Here is a 23,764-nt window from a genome sequence, read left to right on the forward strand (position 1 = left end):
TATCCAAAATGGGCTGTGTGGGGATTCCTGGGAGGGGTGGGGTGGGCGGGGCCAGCTAGGAGTGGGATTTGAGGGTTCTCCGAACTGCACAGAATCTTAGCTAGAGGTTCTCCCGAACCCCTGTGAACCCCCAGCAGCCCACCCCTGGTACTACAAAATCTTCCAGACTGACAGATTCTTCCTGAACTGAGACAATTATCTTTGGTTGATATAACAACCCGGCCCTTCCTAAATGGCTTTAGAACAATGTGGGAGCAGCAATATCCCAGTGTTTACATTTGATACATGGGGCTGCTTTTAAGCCTGATACAGAAACCAACTGGAGTGGTAATCAGCAGTCAAGATGGTCTTTGGAAGAGCTCAAGGAGACCATGTTCACTGAAGCTAAAAGCATTACATTTGCTGCAATTTTGCTTCCTGGGGAAATATAAAGTGCAAATTATGTACAGGGTTCTTGAGAGAACACCTTTTTCTACCAGATCCTCATGTCTCTGCTCAGTGACCTTAACTGGGGTTTATCTACAGTTGCTGCATGTTTTGTTTTTTGTTTTTTTTAATTTATTTTTATATGCCCCCCTTCTCCGGAGACTCAGGGCGGCTTACAATGCGTTAAGCAATAGCCTTCATACTTTTGTATATTTTACAAAGTCAGTTTATTGCCCCCACAAACCAGGTCCTCATTTTACCCACCTTAGAAAGGATGGAAGGCTGAGTCAACCTTGAGCCTGGGGAGATTCAAACCAGCAGTAAATTGCAGGCAGCTGGATGTTAAATGCTGCCTTAGTAGGAGGCATTAGCCTCCTACGCCACTCAGGCTCCTTCACTCAGGGTAACTTGAAAATATGTCTTCCTTATTGGGGTCCAGTTCTGGAATGCTTGATAAAGTTAAAAGGCCTAAATCAGTGATGGCGAACCTTTTCGGCACCGAGTGCTGATAAGGGAGAACGCGCTTGTCTGGGCCACAACCCGGAAGAGGAGCTATCCAGGGTGCATGTGAATGCCCGAAAATGAATTCCCAGTTGCACGCTGGCCAGTTACTCTTCCTGGTTTCTGGCACGCATACACATATGATGATCAGCTGGCCAGTGTGTATCTCACGCAGGAAAATGGGAGACCAGCTCTTTCAGTTTCCAGAACTGCTGCATGCAAAAAGGCCAGCTGATCGTTGCTCGTGCATGCGTGCCAGAAACCCGGAAGAGGAATGGGTGATGCCCCGTGTGCCAGGTGACATGGCTCCGTATGCCACTTCAGGCACGCGTGCCATAGGTTTGCCATCACATGCCTCAATCATTGTTGGTTTTTAAAAGCAGCCTAAAACCATCCTTTTCCCCACAGGTTTTTAATTGTTGGTTTAAGTTATTTGTATTCCTGTTTTTAATTTTCTTAGTATCTCTGGGTTTGATTTCACTATTATATTTTCTTCTAAACCTAAGATTTACAAGACAACCATTCGCCCTCTCGCACTGTAAGGCACTGAAAGCTGGGCAGCAACAACAGAGACCGAAAGCTATCTCCATGCCATGGAAATGCGAATGCTCTGTTGGATATCGGGCATCTCCCTTCTTGACCATATGACAAATGATACCATTCGACAACATTTTGATGTGGCACCAATTAATTAATTAATTATAAATAAATAAATAAATAAAAATTATAGAGAAGATGAGAGAAGGCCGGCTCTGCTGGTATGGGCATGTTCAGAAAGCAGCACCTTTCACCGTGGGCAAGACTGCCTACCAAGTAGAAGTCAATGGCCAGTGACCTTGTAGTAGAGATGGTAAGACACCATCAACAAAGATATGCAAGCTGCAGCCTGTGCCCTGGAGACACAGCTGACCGTGCCAAGTGGTGTTCAATGATCTGAAAGGTGGACCCTGCACCTGCGGGGATGGAGGAAGAAGAAGGAGAAGGAGGAGGAGGAGGAGGAGGAGGAGGAGGAGGAGGAGGAGGAGGAGGAGGAGGAGGAGGAGAAGGAGAAGAAGAAGAAGAAGAAGAAGATCCCGGATCTGTGCACCTTCCGCCGCACTGTGAAGACCTTTTTATTCCATCAAGCAGGCTTGGCCTAATCTCCTCCCTCTTTTAATATGTAAATTTTGATCTGTTTTTAAATTATTGGGGTGTTTTAATCTGTCCGGGCCAAAATGATTTAATTTGATTTTATCTGGTTTTTAAATTTTGTGTATTTATGTATTTTATTGCTTGGCTGTTCACCGCCCTGAGTCCTTCGGGAGTAGGGCGGTATACAAATCAAATAAACTATAAACTAAACTAACTAAACTAAGAAGGAGGAGGAGGAGGAGGAGGAGGAGGAGGAGGAGGAGGAGGAGGAGGAGGAGGAGGAGGAGGAGGAGGAAGAAGAAGAAGAAGAAGAAGAAGAAGAAGAAGAAGAAGAAGAAGAAGAAGAAGAAGAAGAAGAAGAAGAAGAATTTTCTTCTAAACCTACCACAACTTATGGTAATTTTAAGACACTTTGTGACCCCTACTCATTATCTAAGTGAAGTCCTAGTTTTATAAAACAGGTATAATAAAGTTAATAAATAGACAAGCAAAGCCAATTGAGGTTACTTAAACCCAATTGGGGAGCTCATATAATATGCTATTTTTTGCCTTAACATGATGGCCTGGTTCAGACAGTCAGTTAAGGTAATGGCTGAATAAATTGACCGCAACATATCCAACTTCAATATGCCCATTTTAGCCTTACTTATCATGCTATATGAACCTAGATCCATCCATCCATCCATCCATCCATCCATCCATCCATCCATCCATCCATCCATATAATTTTGAAGTTGTCTAATTCCACAAGATTAGGCAGTTTACAACATTAAAAGCAAAAAAAAACACACTAAAACACTAAGCACAAAAATCATGTTTGGTCAAAAGAAAACATACTTAATTAAATAAAATTTCAGGGGTTGACACCACCCTAACCCACAGAGAGGGGGAACAGCCAGGTTTTCAATAACCTTTTGAACATGATCAGGGTGGAAGCCATACATCTTTCTATTGCTGAGCACATTGTAAGCCGCCCTGAGTCTTCGGAGAAGGGCGGCATATAAATCAAATTAAAAATTAAAAAATTAAAAAAATTCTGAGGTGATGCTGTTCCCAGGGCAACCTCCGTAACAGAGAAGATCTACTTCCTAGGTCCCAATAGATGGTGTTATTTAATTGAAGGGACCTGGTGTATACCTGCTTGATCTTTCAGAATGGGCAGAAACAGAGATAGGCAGGCCCCCCCTCACTCAGAAGTCACAAAGTCAAAAAGTCACAAGTCAAAAAGTGGGCTGTGAAAATATTTACAGACCCCTTGCATCCTGGACATAAATTGTTTCAACTCCTACCCTCAAAACAAGGCTATAGAGCACTGCACACCAGAACAACTAGACATAAGAACAGTTTTTTCCCCGAACGCCATCACTCTGCTAAACAAATAATTCCCTCAACACTGTCAAACTATTCACTAAGGCTGCTTTACTATTACTATTAGTCTTCTCATTGTTCCTATCACCCATCTCCTCCCACTTATGACTGTATGACTGTAACTTTGTTGCTTGTATCCTTACGATTTATATTGATAGTTTCCTTGTATGATTTGATTGCTTATTTGTACCCTATGACTATAATTAAGTGTTGTACCTTGATTCTTGATTCCTGACAAATGTATCTTGTCTTTTTATGTACACTGAGAGCGTATGCACCAAAGACAAATTCCTTGTGTGTCCAATCACACTTGGTCAATAAAGAATTCTATTCTATTCTATTCTATTCTATTCTGTTCTGTTCTGTTCTGTTCTATTCTATTCTATTCTATTCTATTCTATTCTATTCTATTCTATTCTATTCTATTCTATTCTATTCTATTCTATTCGACTTTATTCGTAATTCCTGCTCATTCTCTTGCATCTACTATCCAAATGCAATTTCTTCATTTGATACATGTGCTTACTTTCATCCAGGACCTCATGAGGCCTTACACAGGAATCCCATGGATTTTATCCTCACCACAAAGCTTGTTTTCCAGTAGCATTCTGACAAATCCCACATGATTTTTTTTTTTTTTGCAGTAATCCAATCCTGAGATTAGCAGTGCATGAATCACCCTCCATAGACAACTATCTCTATTCTGATGCCAGGAAGGAAAAAAAAAAAGGATGAATCCGTCCAAGTTGGTATCTTAGGACTCGTCTCAGATTCAATGAAATTGAACAAATCACCTTCAGAGAAGGCATCAAGGACAATTAGGGAACAGAAATATAAGTCTTATGAGAACTCGGTATGTTCAGCCTTGAGGAAAGATGATGAGATGGATGGATGGCACTTCTCAAGCCTCTAAAAAGATGTCAGGTGGAAGGTCAAGATCTGTTCTCCTTAATCTAAGGGTACAGGAAATGGAGTAATGATGTTAAGTTAGAGGAAGGCCAGGTACTACTGAAGGCTTACAAAAGACTTCCTGGTTATAGGAACAACTTGACAGTGCAATTAATAACCCGGAGAGGCATGATCACACCTTTGCTATATATGTTCAAGGACTTGATTGCCTAAATGGCCTCTTTCAATTTTCAAATGAACACATAAAGAAAGAACGGAAGAGTCACACACCACCAATAAGGTAAAGGTAAAAGTTCCCCTCGCACATATGTGCTAGTCGTTCCCGACTCTAGGGGGTGGTGCTCATCTCCGTTTCAAAGCCGAAGAGCCAGCACTGCCTGAAGATATTTCCGTGGTCACGGGGCTGGCATGACTAAACGCTGAAGGCACACAGAACACTGTTACCTTCCCACCAAAGGTGGTCCTTATTTTTCTACTTGCATTTTTTTCGTCCTTTCGAACTGCTAGGTTGGCAGAAGCTGGGACAAGTAACGGGAGCTCACCCCGTGACGCGGCACTAGGGATTCGAACCGCTGAACTGCCAAGCTTTTGATTGACAAGCTCAGCATCTTAGCCACTTAGCCACCGCATCCCTTACACACTCATCAATATCTGACCTAATTGCAAGTATAGGTAGTCCTTGACTTACGACCACAACTGAGCCCAACATTTCTGTTGTTAGGTGAGATATTTGTTAAGTGAATTTTACCAGCTCTCTTGCTACGGTTGATAAGTGAATCACTGCAGTTGTTAAGTTATTAACATGGTCGCTAAGTCAATCTGGCTTCCCCATGGACTGAAGGTTGCAAAAGGTGATCACATGACTCCAGGACATAGCAACCATCATAAATATGAGTCAATTGCCAAGTGTCTGAATTTTGATCATGTGACCATTGGGATGCTGCAACGGTCTTAAGTGTGAAAAATAGTCCTAAATCACTTTCTTCAGTGGCGTTGTAACTTTGAACGATCAATAAATAAACTGTTGTACGTTGAGGACTACCTGTATACATATCTGTACAAAAGGGAAGGGCTGCTGTTTATGAAGATAAAGACTCTGTGTAACAATTGTGACCCTACAAACATTTGTGCATTTTTCAAATTGTAGTCATCATTATAAGGATGAAGGTTCGTTCTCCGAGCTTGTGGATTGGTTTCCGAATGTTTCGTTACCAAGCTAGGTAACATCTTCAGCTGATGATACTGACATCCCATAAACTCCGCTGAGGATGTTACCTAGCCTGGTGTTGTAGCCCGTACGCAGCCTGTGCAGCTAGTAACTGATTCAGACAGCGAGGAGGCTGGTGTGGTGCTGCGCCAGTAGCCTGTGCAGCTGGCACTCAAGTTGGACAGTGAGGAGGCTGGAGAAGATGTGGTGCCAGAGGCGGGGATTCAGCCAGGGCCTTCACAACCTCCAGAAGCTCCCTTAAGTGAAGAGGAAGAAGAGGAGGAGCCTCTTCTCGATGCACGGGCACGCAGAGCTGCCAAAAAGCAGGAGTGGCTCCTCAGGAGGAGGTCTCCTCGAGAGTAAGGCTTGGGGCTAATTGGCCACTCCCTTAGCCTATTTAAGGAGGAACGCAATTTGCAGGGAACAACTTCATTCACATACCTTTGTGTCTTGTCTTACTTATCCTATCAGCTTCCTGCAAATTGCTTCTGGGCATTCTGCCAACCACAGTAAGCTTTCAATTATTATTCTTTGAATTCTTGGCGGTTGTTAATGCAGTTAATTAACAGCTGTTGTTGTAAAAAACTGGTTTATTTAGTAAACCAAGGTTTGAACGGACTTTGTGTGTGCTGCATTCTTTGGGGTCCATAGCTGGGGCAGAACACCTGGTAATGAAACATTCGGAAACCAATCCACAAGCGCGGAGAACCAACCCTCATCCTACACCCGAGCTACAGATATTCACCACTATTGCAAAATCATTATTATGTTAAAGGAGACCCTAAAATATTTGCAAATAAAGAGAAATTTTAAAAGAAATAAGAACATGACAATACGCTGCTGGATCAACTTATGGCGCATTCTTAGTCCAATGATCATTCGCCGTAGTGGCCAATTAGATGCATCTAGGGGCAAGAGAAACTACTACCATCTCCTGAAACTAATATTTGAAGCCACATGGTCCCAAATCAAGAGATATCATTCTCACAACTAATAGCTCTTGGTTGACCTTTCTCTATTAATTTATCCAATTGTCAGGGTTCCAAGTAATAGACCCACAGCCCACAGCAAGCAAAACTCCAAGGCAGGTGGATTCCTCAAAGAATAGCATTATTGGATATATCATATTGGCACAGATCTGGTGAAAACCGACTCTGAAGGTTCTGGCGGTTTTCACCTAATTAAAAGTAAAAGGTTTCCCTCAACCAGTTGTGGGTTGCTATCGGTTCGCCCTGGATTGGGCAAACTGGTAGCAGCAGTGGCAGGAAGCTCCACTCACCCACCCGTATACTTCTGCACATGCGCAGAAGCATCACATGAACACACAAGTGCATGCACACACACAAGCAAACCAATAGCAAACTAAATTGAACCCCACTACTACCCTCAACCCCAAACAATCAGTCACATGGTCCAATCAAGACACTGTCTGGTTGCCTGGTGACCTCACTCCTCCTTCCTCAGCCCAGGTGGGAGAATGTCCTTGGTTCCCAAGAGAAAGTATTTTATTTTGGCTACAAAACCCCAGCTATCTCTAATCCCCACCTCCCTATCCCTCAGCTCCAGTGTGGCAACACTGAAGCTGCAACATGGCTTCGGTCAGGTCAACTTCAGGGTTAACACCAATCTTGCTTTAAACCCACCCAAGACATTCCACATCAACATCCATGTCATGTACTTGCAGTGGTGGATTGCCCCTGGTTTGGACCGGTTCGCAAGAACCGGTAGTAAAACCGGCAGGAGGCCCCACCCACTGCCCCAGATGTCATCATCAGCAATCTGCGCATGCGTGAGCGATCCCGTTGCGAAGCGGTGGTAAAGGTAAGTAGAACCCACCCCTGTGTACATGGATATGCAGGAGACATGATTTGAAGAGTTTTGGAGAACTTTCCGCTCTTCTGCCAAGATCATAGAGCAGTAATGGCTTTTTACCATTGCATGCCAAAAGTGGGGGGAGTGTGTGTGGGGGGGGGAATCGCACACATGTCCACACCAATAATTCTATGCGGCCCGCCCCCCAGCGCGCATGCGTGTGCAACCCCCCGGGCTCCCCGCCACTTTTGGCACGCAATGGCAAGGTAGGCCTGTTTTTTGCTCTCCCCAGACTTCAGAGCCTTCCTAGGAGCCTGGGGAGGGCAAAAATGGCCTTTCCCACTCCCCCAGAGGCCCTCCGGAGGCCGGAAACAGCCTTTTTCCTGACTTCCGGTAGGCCCAAAAGGCCCTAGATGCACGCTGGAGCTGAGCTCGCGTGCCCACTGATATGGCTCCGTGTGCCACCTGTGGCACGCATGCCATAGGTTCGCCATCATGGTCATAGAGGAATAGAAGTCTGAACGAATGAATGAAACGGGGAGTGTTTTACTTTCTTCCTATCCAGAACTCTTTGGCTTCCTGGAAAATGAAATAGCTTCAGGAAACCAACAAAGAGAAAATAAAATGTAACACTTGCCAGGTGGAGAATTCCATTGACCTGTCCCTCTGCAAAGATTCTTCTGAGATTTTCTCCTTGACCGTAGGAGACTCTTCCCTTTGATCTCCTTCTGGTTTGGGATGGCCTTCTCCATGCTGTGCAGTCAACCCCATTGGGCGAAAGAGAGAGAAAGAGAGAGATGGCCCTTTCTGGGAGAACCAGAAATTCTTCACCGGAACATCAATGGCAGCAATGTGACTCTGTAAACAGTTGGACAGAAAATATAATTTCACAGGTTGTCCCAGTCTATCACATTGAAAACAACCTATTTTCTATTATTCATAATGTCCTTTCTTTCAGTCCGCTCTTCTTTTTAAATTCTTCTTTTTTTTAACACCAGCTCTTTAGGAATAACAAAATAACAGTGAATCATTACAACTGTGTAGCAGATGTTTGGAAATTAATAGGAGCACAGTGCTATGAAAAAAAAACATAACATTAATTGATGAGTAAATGGACCACATTTATGGAGACAGAATCCGATATTTACAAGGAATACTGAAATGGTTTTTTTTTTAATGATGCTTTATACATTTCATATTTGGAGAGAGCAAATTGGTCGATAGAACGGGAGGGATATACAAATGTGGATTTGAAAATAGACTGCAGGTAGTCCTTGACTTACAACAGTTTGTTTAAGGACTGCTTCATGTTACAACGGCACTGAGAAAAGTGACCAATGACTGTTTTTCACACTTATGACCATGGTCACCTGATCAAAATTCAGACGCTTGGCAATGGATTCATATTTATGACAATGGCAGTGTCCCGAGATCATGTGATCACCTTGTGTGATCTTCTGACAAGCAAAGTCTCTGGGGAAGCCAGATTCACTTAACAGCTGTGAAACTGTGTGTTACATTCTGATGTTCTATGTTCTACTGACTTAACAGCTGCCGTGAGTCACTTAACAACGGTGGCAAGAAAGATTATAAAATGGGGCAGAATTCACTTAGCAACTGTCTCACTTACAGAGCAGAAATTTGGGCCTTAATTGTGGTCATTAGTCAAGGACTTACAACCACAATTAAGAGAAGCAACCTAGAACTAAGGAGAAACTTCCTAACCGTGAGAACAATCCACCAGTGGAACTGCTTGCTTCCAGACATTGTGGGTGCTCCAACAACTGGAGGCTTTTAAGAAGAGACTGGACAGCCACTTGTCTGGAATAGTATAGGGCCGTGATGCCACAGGTGGCACACGGAGCCATATCAGTGGGCATGCGAGCTCAGCTCCGGTGCACATGCGCACGCTGGCCAGCTGATTTTCAGGCCTTCTGGGGTCACCGGAAGTCAGGAAAAAGGCTGTTTCTGGCCTTCAGAGGACTTCTGGGGGGATAGAGAAGGCCGTTTTTGTCCTCCCCAGGCTCCTAGAAAGGATCTGGAGCCTGCAGAAGGTGAAAAATGGGCCTACCAGGCCCACCATGCCACCACGTGCCAAAAGCGTGGGGAGCGTGGGGAGGGTCGTGTGCATATGCATGGGGTGCGGGGTGCATAGAATTATGGGTAGGGGCACGCATGCACGACCCCCACATTCCCCCTGCTTTTGGCACACGATGGCAAAAAGGTTAGCCATCACTGGTATAGGGTCTCCTGCTTGAGTACGGTGTTGGACTAGAAGACCTCTAAGGTCCCTTCCTTTATTCTATTGGACTAGAAGATCTCTAAGGTCCTTTCCTTTATTCTATTGTTCTGACTATATGACTGTACGACTGACTATATGACTGACTATATGACTGTATGGTCATCTGAAACTGGGGTGCATTTGAAACTTGATAATTCCCAGATTTCCCAGGAGCAAACTAAGCATTCTCATAAGGTGACTAACTTTTTTACAATGAGAAGGAGAACACGAGTGTGCTGTGTCGTGTTTCAGTAAAAAGTAAACAAACCCACTTGTGCGCGGTGCACTCTCTCAAAACAATTCTCCTGTGCGGTGTGCATGTGTCTCATAATCGTGTCTCGCCGCACTGTACCAAGCCTTAACGAATCGTCATGTCAAATACAAATACGACACATCACACGCAACGGGTCGGATTGGCATCGATCGAATACGGAGATTTACAGATTAGTCTTCAAATATCAAAAAGGAGGACATGTAGGAGGACACTTTTCAAGAGAGGACAGAACTTACAAAAGAAGGACTGTCCTCCCTAAAGGAGGACGATTGGTCACCTTAATTTCAGAAAAGAAAAAGATAAAATCTCAAAATCAAAGATGAGGCCTGTTAGTTGCATTTCATGCTACTTACCGCTGCTGCTCTCTACTTGTCAAGGTATTACCAAGGAATAGATTGGCAGAAAACAGTGAATGAAGTTTTTACCAGGTTTTATCTCTGGATCTCCTCAGCGCTTACTGGATTGACTGAGCTCTTTCTCCTCTTGTTTACAAAGGAGGGTATTCTCTCTCCCCCCACCCCTGTTTCTTTTATATTTCCAGCAGACCTTCCATTCTTCTTCTTAGTTATTGCTGTTTTGACAGCCTAAAATTCCTTTGACACCCACATGATTTCCCCACCCTCTGGTTGCATGGAATAATTTATTTTGCAAACGTATGGGGCAGTGGTGGGTTTCAAAATTTTTACTACCGGTTCTGTGGGTGTGGCATGGCTTGGTGGGCGTAGCTTGGTGGGCGTGGCAGAGGAAGGGTACTGTAAAATCTCCATTCCAACTCCATTCCAGGGGAAGGATACTGTAAAATCTCCATTTCCTCCCAATCAGCTGGGACTCGGGAGGCAGAGAATAGATGGGGGCGGGGCCAGTCAGAATTTTTACTACCGGTTCTCCGAACTACTCAAAATTTCTGCTACCAGTTCTTCAGAACTGGTCAGAACCTGCTGAAACCCATCTCTGGTATGGGAACTTTTTTTTGCAATCTGACCTCTGACTATTGCTTTTCCATTGACCCAATTTCCCTGGATTTGTTCTGGTTTTGGATGGAAAAGCCAGGTGAAAGGAAGAATTTTGAGAGCTTTGTTCAAGGCAGCTCCTGATGAAGAAGGACACCTTACTGTTTCGTTGAAGAAAGCCAAGGCTTGGAAAAGAATCTTAAGAGGATATCTAAGAAGACTAATTGGATGGCTGGGCAGCCGAGACGGGTTTCACATAATTTTACAACTGGTTCACCATGCACCGAAAATGTGAGTGTGTGCAGCTTGCACGCAAGTGCACGGCTTAGAAAATGTGGCTAATACGAACTTAGCAGAAATGGCGAAAATCTCAGCATACCTGAAGGACTATACACAAGAAAGATACGTATTGGAATGGAGAAGATGGATTGATTATATTCAAAATAAGTATCAGACAAGAAAATATCAAATAGCTTATGAATGAACGTTAAGTATTAGAAGTATTATGTTATCTATAGTGGAGTTAAGGTTTCAGGGGGGGAGTTAGTAGTCTGAGGATAAGTAGGTTAATCTAGTCTATGATTGTTAAATGAAATACCTTGTATTTTGCTCTGGGAAGTCTGGGGGGGAGGGGGGGATGAGGGGAGGGAAAGGGTGGGGGGAACATGGGGGGGAAGAAAATTCTTGTTTTTTTTGTAAAACTTTTCAATAAAAAAGAAAGAAAGAAAGAAAGAAAATGTGGCTAAATAGGACAAAATAAATAAATAAATAGGGCAGGCCCACCTGCAGGTCGCCACTATCGGTTTGCCTGAACTGGTCCAAACTGGCCTAATGCCACCACTGCTGGGCATGTTGAATTGGGCCCATCAGTGAGTTGAATTGAGCCCACCAGACCATACTTTAAGCTTTTGTTACCTCAAATAAATCTGCTTATATTTTCCAACACTCAAATTTACTATTGCGTTGGTTTTTTTTTTTTATGAAGGCCCCAAGAATGACATATGGAGTCACTTCTGAGTAGTTTACTTTATTCTTCTTCACCTATAGACAGATTCTTGCCAGACTAAAGCAACTATGCTTTAGAAATATGGATGATGTTATCTAGCTTGGGTAATGAAATGATTGCAAGAAAACAACCCAGCTCAAAGAGCACCAAGGACTCCTCATAACTATGCCACTATGTGCATAACTATAAATATACTCTGGGAATTGATAGGGAGGAGCCATTTCAACCCTCTTCCTGCTGATCAAACTGTCCAAGCTCCGTTGCCTCTCTGCCCTGTGGGAAGCAGCCTTTCCCTCCTGGGAATCCAGACTACATCCACCCAGTGGGGTGGGTTGTTAAATAATTTTAAATAATTTAACAACTGGTTCTCTACCAGCTGAGTGGGTGTAGCCATGATAGGCATGGCTAGGGGGTGTGACAGGCAGCACTCGGCCTCCTGCACCCCCCTGGGAGCAAAAAACAGGCTGGGGGGGGACCGTGCTGCCCCTCATGCCCTATTTTGGGCCTAGTAGGCCTCCCTGCAGCCTCCTGGGAGCAAAAACGGGCTGCGGGGGGCACGCCACACACACCCTGCACCCCATTTTGGGCCTAGTAGGCTTCCGTGCACTTACCTGGGAGCCAAAATGGGGAGCGTGGGGACTCCTGGAAGGGGTGGGCCCAGCCAGCAATTTAACAACCAATTCATCCAAATTGGCCTGAACCGGCTGAATCCCACCACAGATTCCATCCCAGGAACTCAGAGACTTCCATACATAATATTGAGAAAGAGACAGAATGAAAATCAATGTGTATTTTTGGGTGGGAGGGAGCTGCCTTCATTTTATTTTGGGGGTTCATCCATGCAAGAGTGTTGAACCCTCCTTCTTGTTTCTCAATGATGCCAAGATGATGCTAATCCTCTTGGCACAGGAACACCTGAGTTCACCATTCGAAGAAATGATTCTTCTCATCTTCTGCCTCACTGACACTTTCCTTTCTTCCTTTTGGAGGGGGTGGGTGTGGGAAGGACCCTTCAGAGGATGCTCAGCAGCAAAGGCCATGATAATGAATGTTGAAACAAGGGCAATGAAAGTGTCTTTCACTGCAGATGCTCAAACTTTGCTTTCCTGAATTCATAGCAAAAAGCTGGAGTGAATAGCAAGAGGACAAACATTTGGATAACATTATATAAGAGGCTGGAGCAGCTATTAAAAAGGTGAAGAATGCAGCCATGCATTTTCCCCAAATTAATACCAACAATCCCTTACTGTCAAGACAGCACCACAATACAGTATTTTTATATTAAGGAGCTACCCCTGCCTCCACCCTCAAAACATTTCTTATGGCTTTAACCCCACCCCACCCCCCAAAAAGGAAACTTATTCTTTTCTTACCAGGAGGGCTCATTCACGGGGGCCAAATCGTGGTGACCCTAAACAGAGGCTTGCGAGCTGCTCTGAAAGTGATGCAGCGAGCCCAAAGGTCTGGAATTGGGACGTGTCTATCATCGTTTGGCAGTTTTGAGGAAGGAAATGAGCTGCAATCTCTACAAAGCTTTGCTTGTTTCAGGAGGGACTCTGCCCCCACCACCCCCATTCCTCCCCCACCACCACCAAGCTTGTCGCATGGAGCTGTTCAAAAGCTGGACTGGTTACCCAGCGGAACAAGCCAAAAGCTCCTTCAGCATTTCTTCAGTTTTGCATTCTTTCGACAGCAATTCATTAGAGCTGTATCTACTATTTCCAGGATCCAAGGCAAACTGTGATACCTTGTCAAGACTGAGCTAACTCGGTGGGAATGTCATCGAAGACTTCTCTTCCACTCTCCCATTTTTCTCATTCGTATCCCAGGAAATTTATTAAGTTAATATACTTATTAATAATAGAATGTATAATATACAATTATAGGGCTAGAAGGGACCTTGGAGGTCTTCTAGTCCAACCCCCTAATCAAGGCAGGAGACCTTCTACCATCCAGGTCAAATGGTTGTCCGTTCTATTTTTGAAAGCCTCCAATGATGGAGGACCTCCAATAGGAAGGCAATCTGTTCCACTGATAAATTGTTTTCACTGTCAGGAAATTCCTCCTTATTTCCAGGTTTCATCTCCCTCTGACCAGCATCCACTCATTGCTTCTTGTCCTGCCTTCAGGTGCTATGGAGAATAAGCTGACCTTCTCTTCTTTGTGACAGCCTCTCAAGTAATGGAAGACCGTTATCATGTCCCTCACACTCTTCTCTTCAGCAGGCTAGACATACCTAGTTCCCACAACCATTCATCATAAATTTAGTCTCCAGACCAGTGGTGTGTTGCTCCCAGTTCTGTCCGGTTCTTGCGAACCGGTAGTAAAAGTGGCGGGAGGCTCCGCCCACCCGCTCAGATGTCATAATCAACGATCTGCACATGTGCTCCCATTGCGAACCGGTAGTAAAGGTAAGTAGAAACCACCCCTGCTCCAGACCCTTTATTATCTTTGTTGCTCTTCTCTGCATACTTTCTAGACTCGCAGGCCTGTCAAACTGGCAGCCCACAGGCCAAATGCATCACACGTAGGCCACGCCTACCCTGGCTCCGCAAAGGCAAAAAACATCGCAATATGTCCAGAGGTGGTATTCAGACAGTTCAGACTGGTTCCCCCGAACCGGTAGCGGAAACCGCCTACTTGCCCTGGCTCTATGCCATCTTATTTAGGCACATTTTTGAGGCTGGGTGCATGCACAGAAAATGCACACGCAAGCAAAGCACATGCACGGAAGGCCAGTGTGTGTGCGAACTGGGCATGCATTCGCATGAAGTGAGCGCATGCACGGCGAACCGGTAGTAACATAATGTGAATCCCACTGCTGAATTCATCACGATATGTCACGTGATGTGATCGAGTTTGATACTTGTGTTCTAGAGTCTTGGTCCCAATACTTAGTCTACACCAGTAAAGCAATGATGGTAGATGCCCCTGACGGGTTATTTGAATATTTTAATACTTCTTGGTTGATTCAGTATTTTATAGCTTTGTATTTGCAATTTAGATGCATGCACCCATGAGCAATGGTAACATATAACGACATATAACACAGTTTATTTGATTTTGACTTAGTGCACTGTGCAGTTGCAACCCTGGAGTGTTTGTTTACTATGATCTATGGTTTAGAAATATAACATTATGGCTTTTCCAATAACCATCGGTCGTAATGCCACCTGGCATTCACAAGATTGAAAGCTATTTCCTAGCTATCAAAACAACACCTCCGTTCCAAGTAGGATCTTCCAGCCTGAAACATACAAAAAGCAAATTTGCACATACACAAACACACACACCTCTCCCAACCTTCCCTTTTAAGGAGAAGAAAGGTTTTGTCTTTTAATATCCAAACTAAAATCTGGCTACTGGGGCAGGAAGAAGAATTAATGTCATATTGCTTCTAAACCTCTGATAAGGTTGGAAAACTACGAGAATCTGTGAACATCACAGGAAAATCTATTGGTCTCTAAGGAATAGCAAAATAAATTAAGCTAGAAATACGCTTCAGGATCTTATGCTTTATTTGACTGTGGGTGTATTTGTTTGATGTACAGTCTCTGCTGATTTTCGTTATCTCTGCCAGCTCAATATTTTATTTATTTATATTGTTCCCCTGTTTTGTACAACTCAAAATAGTTATTGTATGTTTTATACTCGAGGGAAGGGTTGGTTTCTGCAAATCAAGGTTTCTTATATTGTTAGCAAACTATTCTATCTTGCAAGCTGATCTCAGCTTAAATTCTCTCCTTTTTTTCCCTCTTTTGTATTGACTGTATCCGATTCTCAGAGACAGCCTGGTCAAATCCCTGCAGTTTTCCTTATGAAGATTTCCATAAGTGGTTTGCCATTGCCTTCTTCCTAGGTCACAGAAGGTATGACTGGCCCAAGGTCATCCAGCCAGTTAACAATAAGAGCCAGTTTATTAATTTTTAATAAATTACAGTTTATAGGAATAATTTAAATTAAGAGTCAGTTTGATCTAGTGCAGTGTTTCTCAACCTTGGAAGCTTGAAGATGGGTGGACTTCAACTCCCAGAATCCCCCAGCCAGCGCTGCTGGCTGGGGGATTCTGGGAGTTGGTCCACCCATCTTCAAGCTACCAAGGTTGAGAAACACTGGTCTAGTGATTAAGGCACCAGGCTAGAAAGCAGGAGACTGTGAGTTCAAGTTCCATCTTACTCATGAAACTCACCTGGATGACTTTGGGTCAATCACTAGGAGACTGTGAATTCTAGTCCTGCCTTAGGAATGAAAGCCAGCTGGGCAGGGATGAAATGCTCCCAGTTTGGACCGGATTGCCCAATCCGGTAGCGATGGCGGCGGGTGGTTCGGAGAACCGGTAGCAAAAATCCCTGCCCTCCCCATGCCCAGCTGAGCCGCACGATCATCAGAGGCTTTTTTTTTTTTACTTTTAAAAGCATTTTTTCTACAAGCTCTTGGGCCGAAAAAATGATTTTAAAAGTAAAAAAAAAAAAAAGCCTCTGATGATCACACAGCTCAGCTGGGATCGTCAGAGGCTTTTAAAAGCATTTTTTTTTCTACCACCTCTTAAGGTGGTAGAAAAAATGCTTTTAAAAGTAAAAAAAAAAAGTTGGCCACACCCACCCATTCACATTAACCCCCCCCCCACCAAGCCACACCCACAGAACCGGTAGTAACAAATTTTACATTTCACCACTGCAGCTGGGTGACTTTGGGCCAGTCACTCTCTCTCAGCCCAGCCCATCTCACAGGGTTGTTGTTGTTGTAGAGAAAAGAGAAGGAGGATGGCGTATTAGTTATGTTCCACCACTTTATTTTATTTTATTTATTTTTATTTTATTTAATTTATATAGTGCCCTTCTCCCGAAGGACTCAGGGCGGTGAACAGCCATAATAAAACAATGTACAAAATAGAATTTAAAAGCAGATTAAAATAATTAAATCATAGGCCGAATTTAAAACTCTCATTTTAAAACCCCATTAAAACCAAATTAAAATCATTTATCCCATCAGAGCGGCTTGCTGGAATTACAGGGTCTTCACTGCACGACGGAAGGCGCGGAGGTCGGGGATCCTTCGTATGTCCGGGGGTAATTCATTCCAGAGGGCAGGGGCCCCCACACTTTAAGCTATTTATAAAAATAATATACCTAAATAAATAATAACCTAAACAAATAAGAAATAAATAAATACCGGTAAATAAATCAGCACCCTTGCCTATTTACCTTTCAAGTGGTCTTCGGCTGACAAAAGTCCAGGAAAAAAAAAGTCAGAAACATTACATTCTTGACACACAAAAAAAGTATATTAATGCCACAGGCTTTCTAAATGTTATCCTAGTTTAAATATTTCCTGGACAGCTCCAGAAAACTCCAACTCCAACTTGGTACGGAACATGCTTCACTGATGCCAATAGAAAATTCATCCATGGATCCATAATCTGCACTGCTACATAGGTAGTCCTTGATTTATGACAACAATTGGGACCAGAATTTCTATTGATAAGCAGTGCCGTCGTTAAGTAGATCCTGCCCAATTTTGCAACCTTTTTCTTTTGCCATGGTTGTTAAACGAATCTCTGAAGTTAAGTCAATCACATAGCCATTAAACAAATCTGACTTTCCCCCATTGAATTCTGACCATGGGGATGCTTGTGATGATTTACACTGAGAATCACTCTTCTCAGTCCTGTTGTAATTTCAAATGGTCACTAAACAAATTGTTTTAAGTCAAGGACTACCTGTATTGAACCTTCCTGCTCCTTACAGAAAGCGATTTGACCAATGGATTATTTGCAGGATCCGAGGAGGTGAACATAACGCCTGGAATCCTCTAAGGAAATGGTGCTTAGAGCAGCTGTTGCTTTCTGCTCCACAGTATTAGGAGTCTGATGCTGCTAATAAGGCTCAAAATTGCCCTAGTTTAGCCGCACCGTTGAACAGAGGTGAAATTTCCTGAGTGCGAAGTTGTTTCAGGGAGAGAGACGGAGGCCAGCTAGGAAAGAAAAAGAAACCCAACTCATTAGTGAACACTAAATCAATCCCCACCTGGTAATTTCAAATACAAAGAAAGATCCTTGCTCCAAAAGACTTACAAGCACGGCTTTCAGGACATTTAACAGAATAAGAGAATAACAGAGTTGGAAGGGACCTTGGAGGTTTTCTAGTCCAGTCCCCTGCTCAAGCGGGAAACCCTATATTATTTCAGACAAATGGCTGTCCAATTTCTTCTTTAAAACCTCCAGTGTTGGAGCATTCACAACTTCTGGAGGCAAGTCGTTCCACTGATTAATTGTTCTAACTGTCAGGAAATTTCTCCTTAATTCTAGGTTGGTTTTTCTTCTTGATTTGTTTCCATCCATTGCTTCTTGTCCTATATTAGGATAGGATAGGATAGGATAGGATAGGATAGGATAGGATAGGATAGGATAGGATAGGATAGGATAGGATAGGATAGGATAGGATAGGACAGGATAGGATAGGATAAGGTAGGGCAGGGTAGAATAGAATATAGAATATAGAATGTAGAATGTAGAATGTAGAATGTAGAATGTAGAATGTAGAATGTAGAATGTAGAAAGTAGAATGTAGAATGTAGAATGTAGAATAGGACCTGGAAGGGACCTTGGAATTCTTCTAATCCAACCCCCAACCCAGGCAGGAAGCCTTATACCCGTGATGGCGAACCCATGGCACGCATGCCTGAAGTGGCATATGGAGCCATGTCGTCTGGCATGCACAGCATCGCCTGTTCCTCTTCCAGGTTTCTGGCATGCATGCGTGCATGACAATCAGCTGGCTGGCACACATGAAAACAGAAGACCAGCTCTTCCAGTTTCCAAGCACTGCCATACACAAAAAGGCCAGCTGATGGCCGGAAGTTCCTTTTCGGGCATGCACATGCGTCCTGGCAGCTCTTCTTCTGGGTTGCGGCCCAGATGAGCATCCTTTTTTAGCACTTGGTGTTGAAAAGGTTCACCATCACTGCCTTATACTATTTCAGACAAATGGTTGCCCAATCTCTTCTTAAAAACTTCCAGAGTTGGAGCATTCACAACTTCTGGAGGTTTTCCTCATTGTATTCGTTTATTTTATTTATTAACATCTATTTATTAACATTTATTCTTGGTGTGTTCCTATTTGGGAGGCCAACCTATCAGGAAACGCTTTTCCAGCGTATTTCCTACACGGCAATCAATGGGATTCTGTGTGTGTGTGTGTGAAGGGGAAAATTTTCACAACTATTCCTCCTATTTTTACCAATGTTGATGCTGATAGAATTCTACAACTGGGAAAGGATATTTAAGTCCTGGACTCCATACCAGGCAGAAGTCCAAATTAATAATAATTTATTAATATTGTATGTTAAAATCTCCCCATTAGACATCTGTCTAGGTTCTGCTTGAACAAAGAGGTAAATACAATCCATCACTTCTCTGGATAATCGTTTTACTGCCTACCCACTTTTGCCATTAGGAAAGTTTCATAAGCTTCACCAAACAGCTGTTTTCCTATCATTTAAGTTCTTTTTTGTCCCTATCCTGCTCCCTGGGATGATCCGGAACAAATCTCAGCTTTATCGCTGAAATCAGATTTTCTCTAGGCTAAACATATTGGTTCTATTGTCATTTCTAAGGCTTATTAGGTTTCAAATCCCCTGAACATTTTTGCACCTTTTCCAATTTGTCAAATCCCTCTGAAAGATCTTGAAGCCGGCTGGTTGCTCACCTTTATGAATAGACAATGCTATTTACGCTGCAGAAAGACTACATGGAGATAATGAATCAACTGTTAGCATCCAACAGATCTGCACTATCTGAAACCCTCAAGCTCATTTAGACTCATAAGAATCCAAGAAGAGTCCGACTGGATCAGATTTAGACAGCTAGGTCAAAAAGCTCTTTCCCAAAATAGATGCTGAATTTTAATTCTGAATGTAATAATAATAATAAAAAAACATCCAAAAAGTTAAATATATAGGGAGTAGCATGAATGACATGATAGTTAATTAATTTAATTACATTTGCAGATAATTCCTACTGTGACTATACCTGGTCAATACTAGAGTTCCTTTTGGTAGGTGTGTAGCCGTATAAATTAGGTCAGTAGGTAAGATAGATAGATAGATGATAGATAGATAGATAGATAGATAGATAGATAGATAGATAGATAGATAGATACAGAGAGACAGACAGACAGACAGACAGACAGTAAAAGGTAAAGGTTCCCCTCACACACATGTGCTAGTCGTTCCCGACTCTAGGGGGCAGTGCTCATCTCCATTTCAAAGCCGAAGAGCCAGCGCTGTTCGAAGATATCTCCATCAGGGGTGAAATGCTCCTGGTTCAGACCGGATCGCCCGGTCTGGTAGTGATGGCGGTGGGTGGTTCGGAGAACTGGTAGCAAAAATCCCTGCCCCCCCCCATGCCCAGCTGAGCCACACGATCATCAGAGGCTTTTGTTTTTACTTTTAAAAGCATTTTTTGTACAACCTCTTCGGCCGAAAAAATGCTTTTAAAAGTAAAAAAAAAAAAAAAGCCTCTGATGCGGCTCAGCTGGGATCATCAGAGGCTTTTAAAAGCATTTTTTTCTACAACCTCTTCGGCTGAAGAGGTTGTAGGGAAAAAAATGCCTTTAAAAGCCTCTGGCGATCCCAGCTGAGTTGCCTGATCGTCAGAGGCTTTTAAAAGCATTTTTTTCCTGAAACCTCTTAAGGTTGTAGAAAAAATGCTTTTAAAAGTTAAAAAAAAAAGTTGACCACACCCACCCAGTCATATTATCCCCCCCACCAAGCCACGCCCACAGAACCGGTAGTAACAAATTTTACATTTCATCCCTGATCTCCATGGTCATGTGGCCGGCTGACTCAACGCCAAAGGCACACGGAATGCTGTTACCTTCCTACCAAAGGTGGTCCCTATTTTTCTACTTGCATTTTTTACATGCTTTCGAACTGCTAGGTTGGCAGAAGCTGGGACAAGTAACGGGAGCTCACCCCGTTACGTGGCACTAGAGATTTGAACTGCTGAACTGCCGACCTTTCAATTGACAAGCTCAGCATCTTAATGATAGATAGGTAGGTAGGTAGGTAGGAAGGTAGGTAGATGAAATGCTATTTACAATGGTACCTCAGTACTCATCATTAATTGGTTCCAGCAGGTGTGACAAGTACTAAAAACAATAAGTACCAAAAAACCCACATGACTTAAGATGTGACCCTTTGTTTTGGCTGAGTCACGAGGTAGTTGACATTAACAAGCTCTACCTTGTGTATAGAGTTCTAAACAAACAATGAGTACTGGGACAAAATTGTCATGTCAAAACGAGTACCAAATTCAACGACTTTTGAAGCAGTTGAGTACTGAAATATGATTGTAGATAGACAGACAGATAGACAGATGATATGGATGGATGGATGGATGGATGGATGGATGGATGGATGGATGGAGGGATGGATGGATGATACAGTAGATAGGTGATGGATAAAACAGAAAGGAAAACCAAGATTAAAGAAAAAAGTACTTGAAAGATAATGGCAAATCATTTTGGTATTATTGCCAAAAAAACTATGTGGACATGAAACTTGGATGTTGGTTTAATTTTATAAAAGACTTCACCTTTCTTATAATATTTAGTTTTTGTCCTAGCCTCATTTCATTTCCCTTTTCTTTTTCAAAATATAAATTTGAATATTTTAATGAGATTAAAAACAATACAAATGGAAGACTAGGACTAAGTAAGAAAGTCAAGAGAGATTATAAGGAAGCAGCTTTTGATCTTTTTAACAGCACTTAAAATGTGTTTATATTTTACTTTCTCTATGGTTACATCATAATTTCCTTCTTTCCACTCTTTCTTCAATCTTATAAATCACAATTCCATCGTTCCCCCGTTTCAGAAAAAAAAAACATCTATAAGGGTTTCATTCATTTCCTTTTCTGATCCATTTCAGTTTTTGAAATGTGCCCATCCCAACCATATGCCACTGAAAAGCCAAGAGTAGTTGGCTTTTTTTGCAAAGAAAATTGTGCAGCCCTGAGATAAAAGATTCATTAAAAGGCTGCCTAGAAAGAATGAAAGTAAGCAGAAATTAAATTGGTTTAGAGTGAGAATTTGGACAATGTTTGAAAAAAAATGGCACTGATTCCTTCCTTCCCCCCTTCCTCCTTCCATCCCTCCCTCCCTCCTTCCATCCCTTCCTTCCTTCCATTTCTTCCTTCCTCCCTTCCTCCCTCCCTCTCTCTCCCTCCTTCCATCCCTTCCTTCCTTCCTTCCTTCTTTCCTCCGTCCCTCCCTTCCTCCTTCCATCCCTTCCTCCCTCCCTTCCTAAATCCCTATATTCCTGAGATGGTGTATCATAATATACAATGCCAGTACAATATTTTCTAATATTTTGAGTACAAATGCAGGGTGAAAGCTAACAATTTAAATGAAGAATAGAATAGAATAGAATAGAATAGAATAGAATAGAATAGAATAGAATAGAATAGAATAGAATAGAATAGAATAGAATAGAATAGAATTCTTTATTGGCCAAGTGTGATTGGACACACAAAGAATTTGTCTTGGTGCATATGCTCTCAGTGTACATAAAAGAAAAGATACATTCGTCAAGAATCATAAGGTACAACACTTAATGATAGTCATAGGGAAACAATCAATATAAATCTTAAGGATACCAGCAACAAAGTTACAGTCATACAGTCATAAGTGGGAGGAGATGGGTGATAGGAACGAAGAGAAGATTAATAGTATTCAAATATTTAAAGAGCTACCCAACTTGTAAAAATACAACTCTGGGCCAGCATACAGCCACAAAACAAGTCACAGTATCCTCCCACCCCAATCCCCATCAAAACCAAAACCCAACTTTCTTGAGCTGCTGAGATCTTGGGGGGAAGTAAAGGACTTACCCTGGTCCTACTTATGGAAGCAAATGAACTAATTTCTAATTTCTAAATACAAATAATGATTCCTAGTCGTTTTCTTCAGAACAGCTCAGAATAAAATAGCAGGCAATGAGGAGAAAATGTCCGATGCAGATAATAGGAGAGAGAAAAAAGACTTCGAAGAAAGCCAAGGGAAATCAAACTGAAGAGAAATGATAAAGAGAGATAACTATGCAGACAATGGAAGCCTTGTTTTGCAAAATACAACTGCCCAGCCACATAAAAGATACCTGGGGAAGGATTAAGGATTAAGCAAAAGTGACAAATTAAAAAGCAATGACTCATCAGCGTGTCGGAGGGCAGTGGCTCGGAAATCCAAAAGAACTCAAGTGAGAAATTGCTGATTTTTGAACTAAAATATCTAATCGTGTTAAAATAGGCCTTGAATAAATTAGAAAGGAACCAGGGAAGGAATGCTGAGCACAGATGCTCTTCTAGGTGAAGCCGGGGAAAGGATTAAGTCTTGAATCGGTATTGAACTAACTCCTGTTGAGAAAAAGATCAAGAGAACATCTTCAAGGAGATTGGATCCTGTTCAATTGTCTTCATTCGATTCTGAAATCAAAAATGAGGAGGAGGAGGAGCTGGTCATCTTGACACCAATAATCACTGCAAACCTGTGGTAGCACCACCTAACTTAAGAAGAGTTTGAAAAAAAAAGAATTCATACCTCATTTGCATTTAGAAGGAGGTCACTAGAAACTTCAAGCTCAAGACTAGACTGAGAGAAGAAAAATATTACAGAATAGCAATATCACTTATATACCACTTCACAGTGCTTTACAGCCCTCTCTAAGCGATTTACAAAGTCAGCCTATTGCCCCCAACAATCTGGGTCCTCGTTTTAACCCACCTCGGAAGGATGGAAGGCTGAGTCAACCTTGAGCCTGGTGAGATTCGATCTGCCAAACTGCTGGCAGCTGGTGATCAGCAGAAGTAGCCTGCAGTACTGCATTCTAACCACTGCACCAC

General features: G+C 42.7%; 1 protein-coding gene across 3 annotated transcripts in view; it reads right to left on the minus strand.

The window, feature by feature from the left end:
- The window catches only part of CALN1 (calneuron 1), a 423,249-nt gene that overhangs the window by 288,174 nt on the left and 111,311 nt on the right, over positions 1 to 23,764 (minus strand). For 2 of the 3 annotated variants that reach the window (XM_034420798.2, XM_034420802.3), the window contains exon 2: positions 7,992 to 8,212. In XM_034420798.2, coding sequence (XP_034276689.1) covers positions 7,992 to 8,125 — 134 coding nt within the window. In that variant the 5' untranslated portion in view covers positions 8,126 to 8,212. Of the gene's footprint in view, positions 1 to 7,991; positions 8,213 to 17,584; positions 17,967 to 23,764 lie in introns of those variants that run through there. The other variant, XM_087889567.1, reaches the window with a different exon arrangement.

This window comes from Pantherophis guttatus, chromosome 1 (assembly GCF_059756535.1).
Source record: "Pantherophis guttatus breed Tessera chromosome 1, ASM5975653v1, whole genome shotgun sequence".
NCBI lineage: Eukaryota > Metazoa > Chordata > Lepidosauria > Squamata > Colubridae > Pantherophis > Pantherophis guttatus.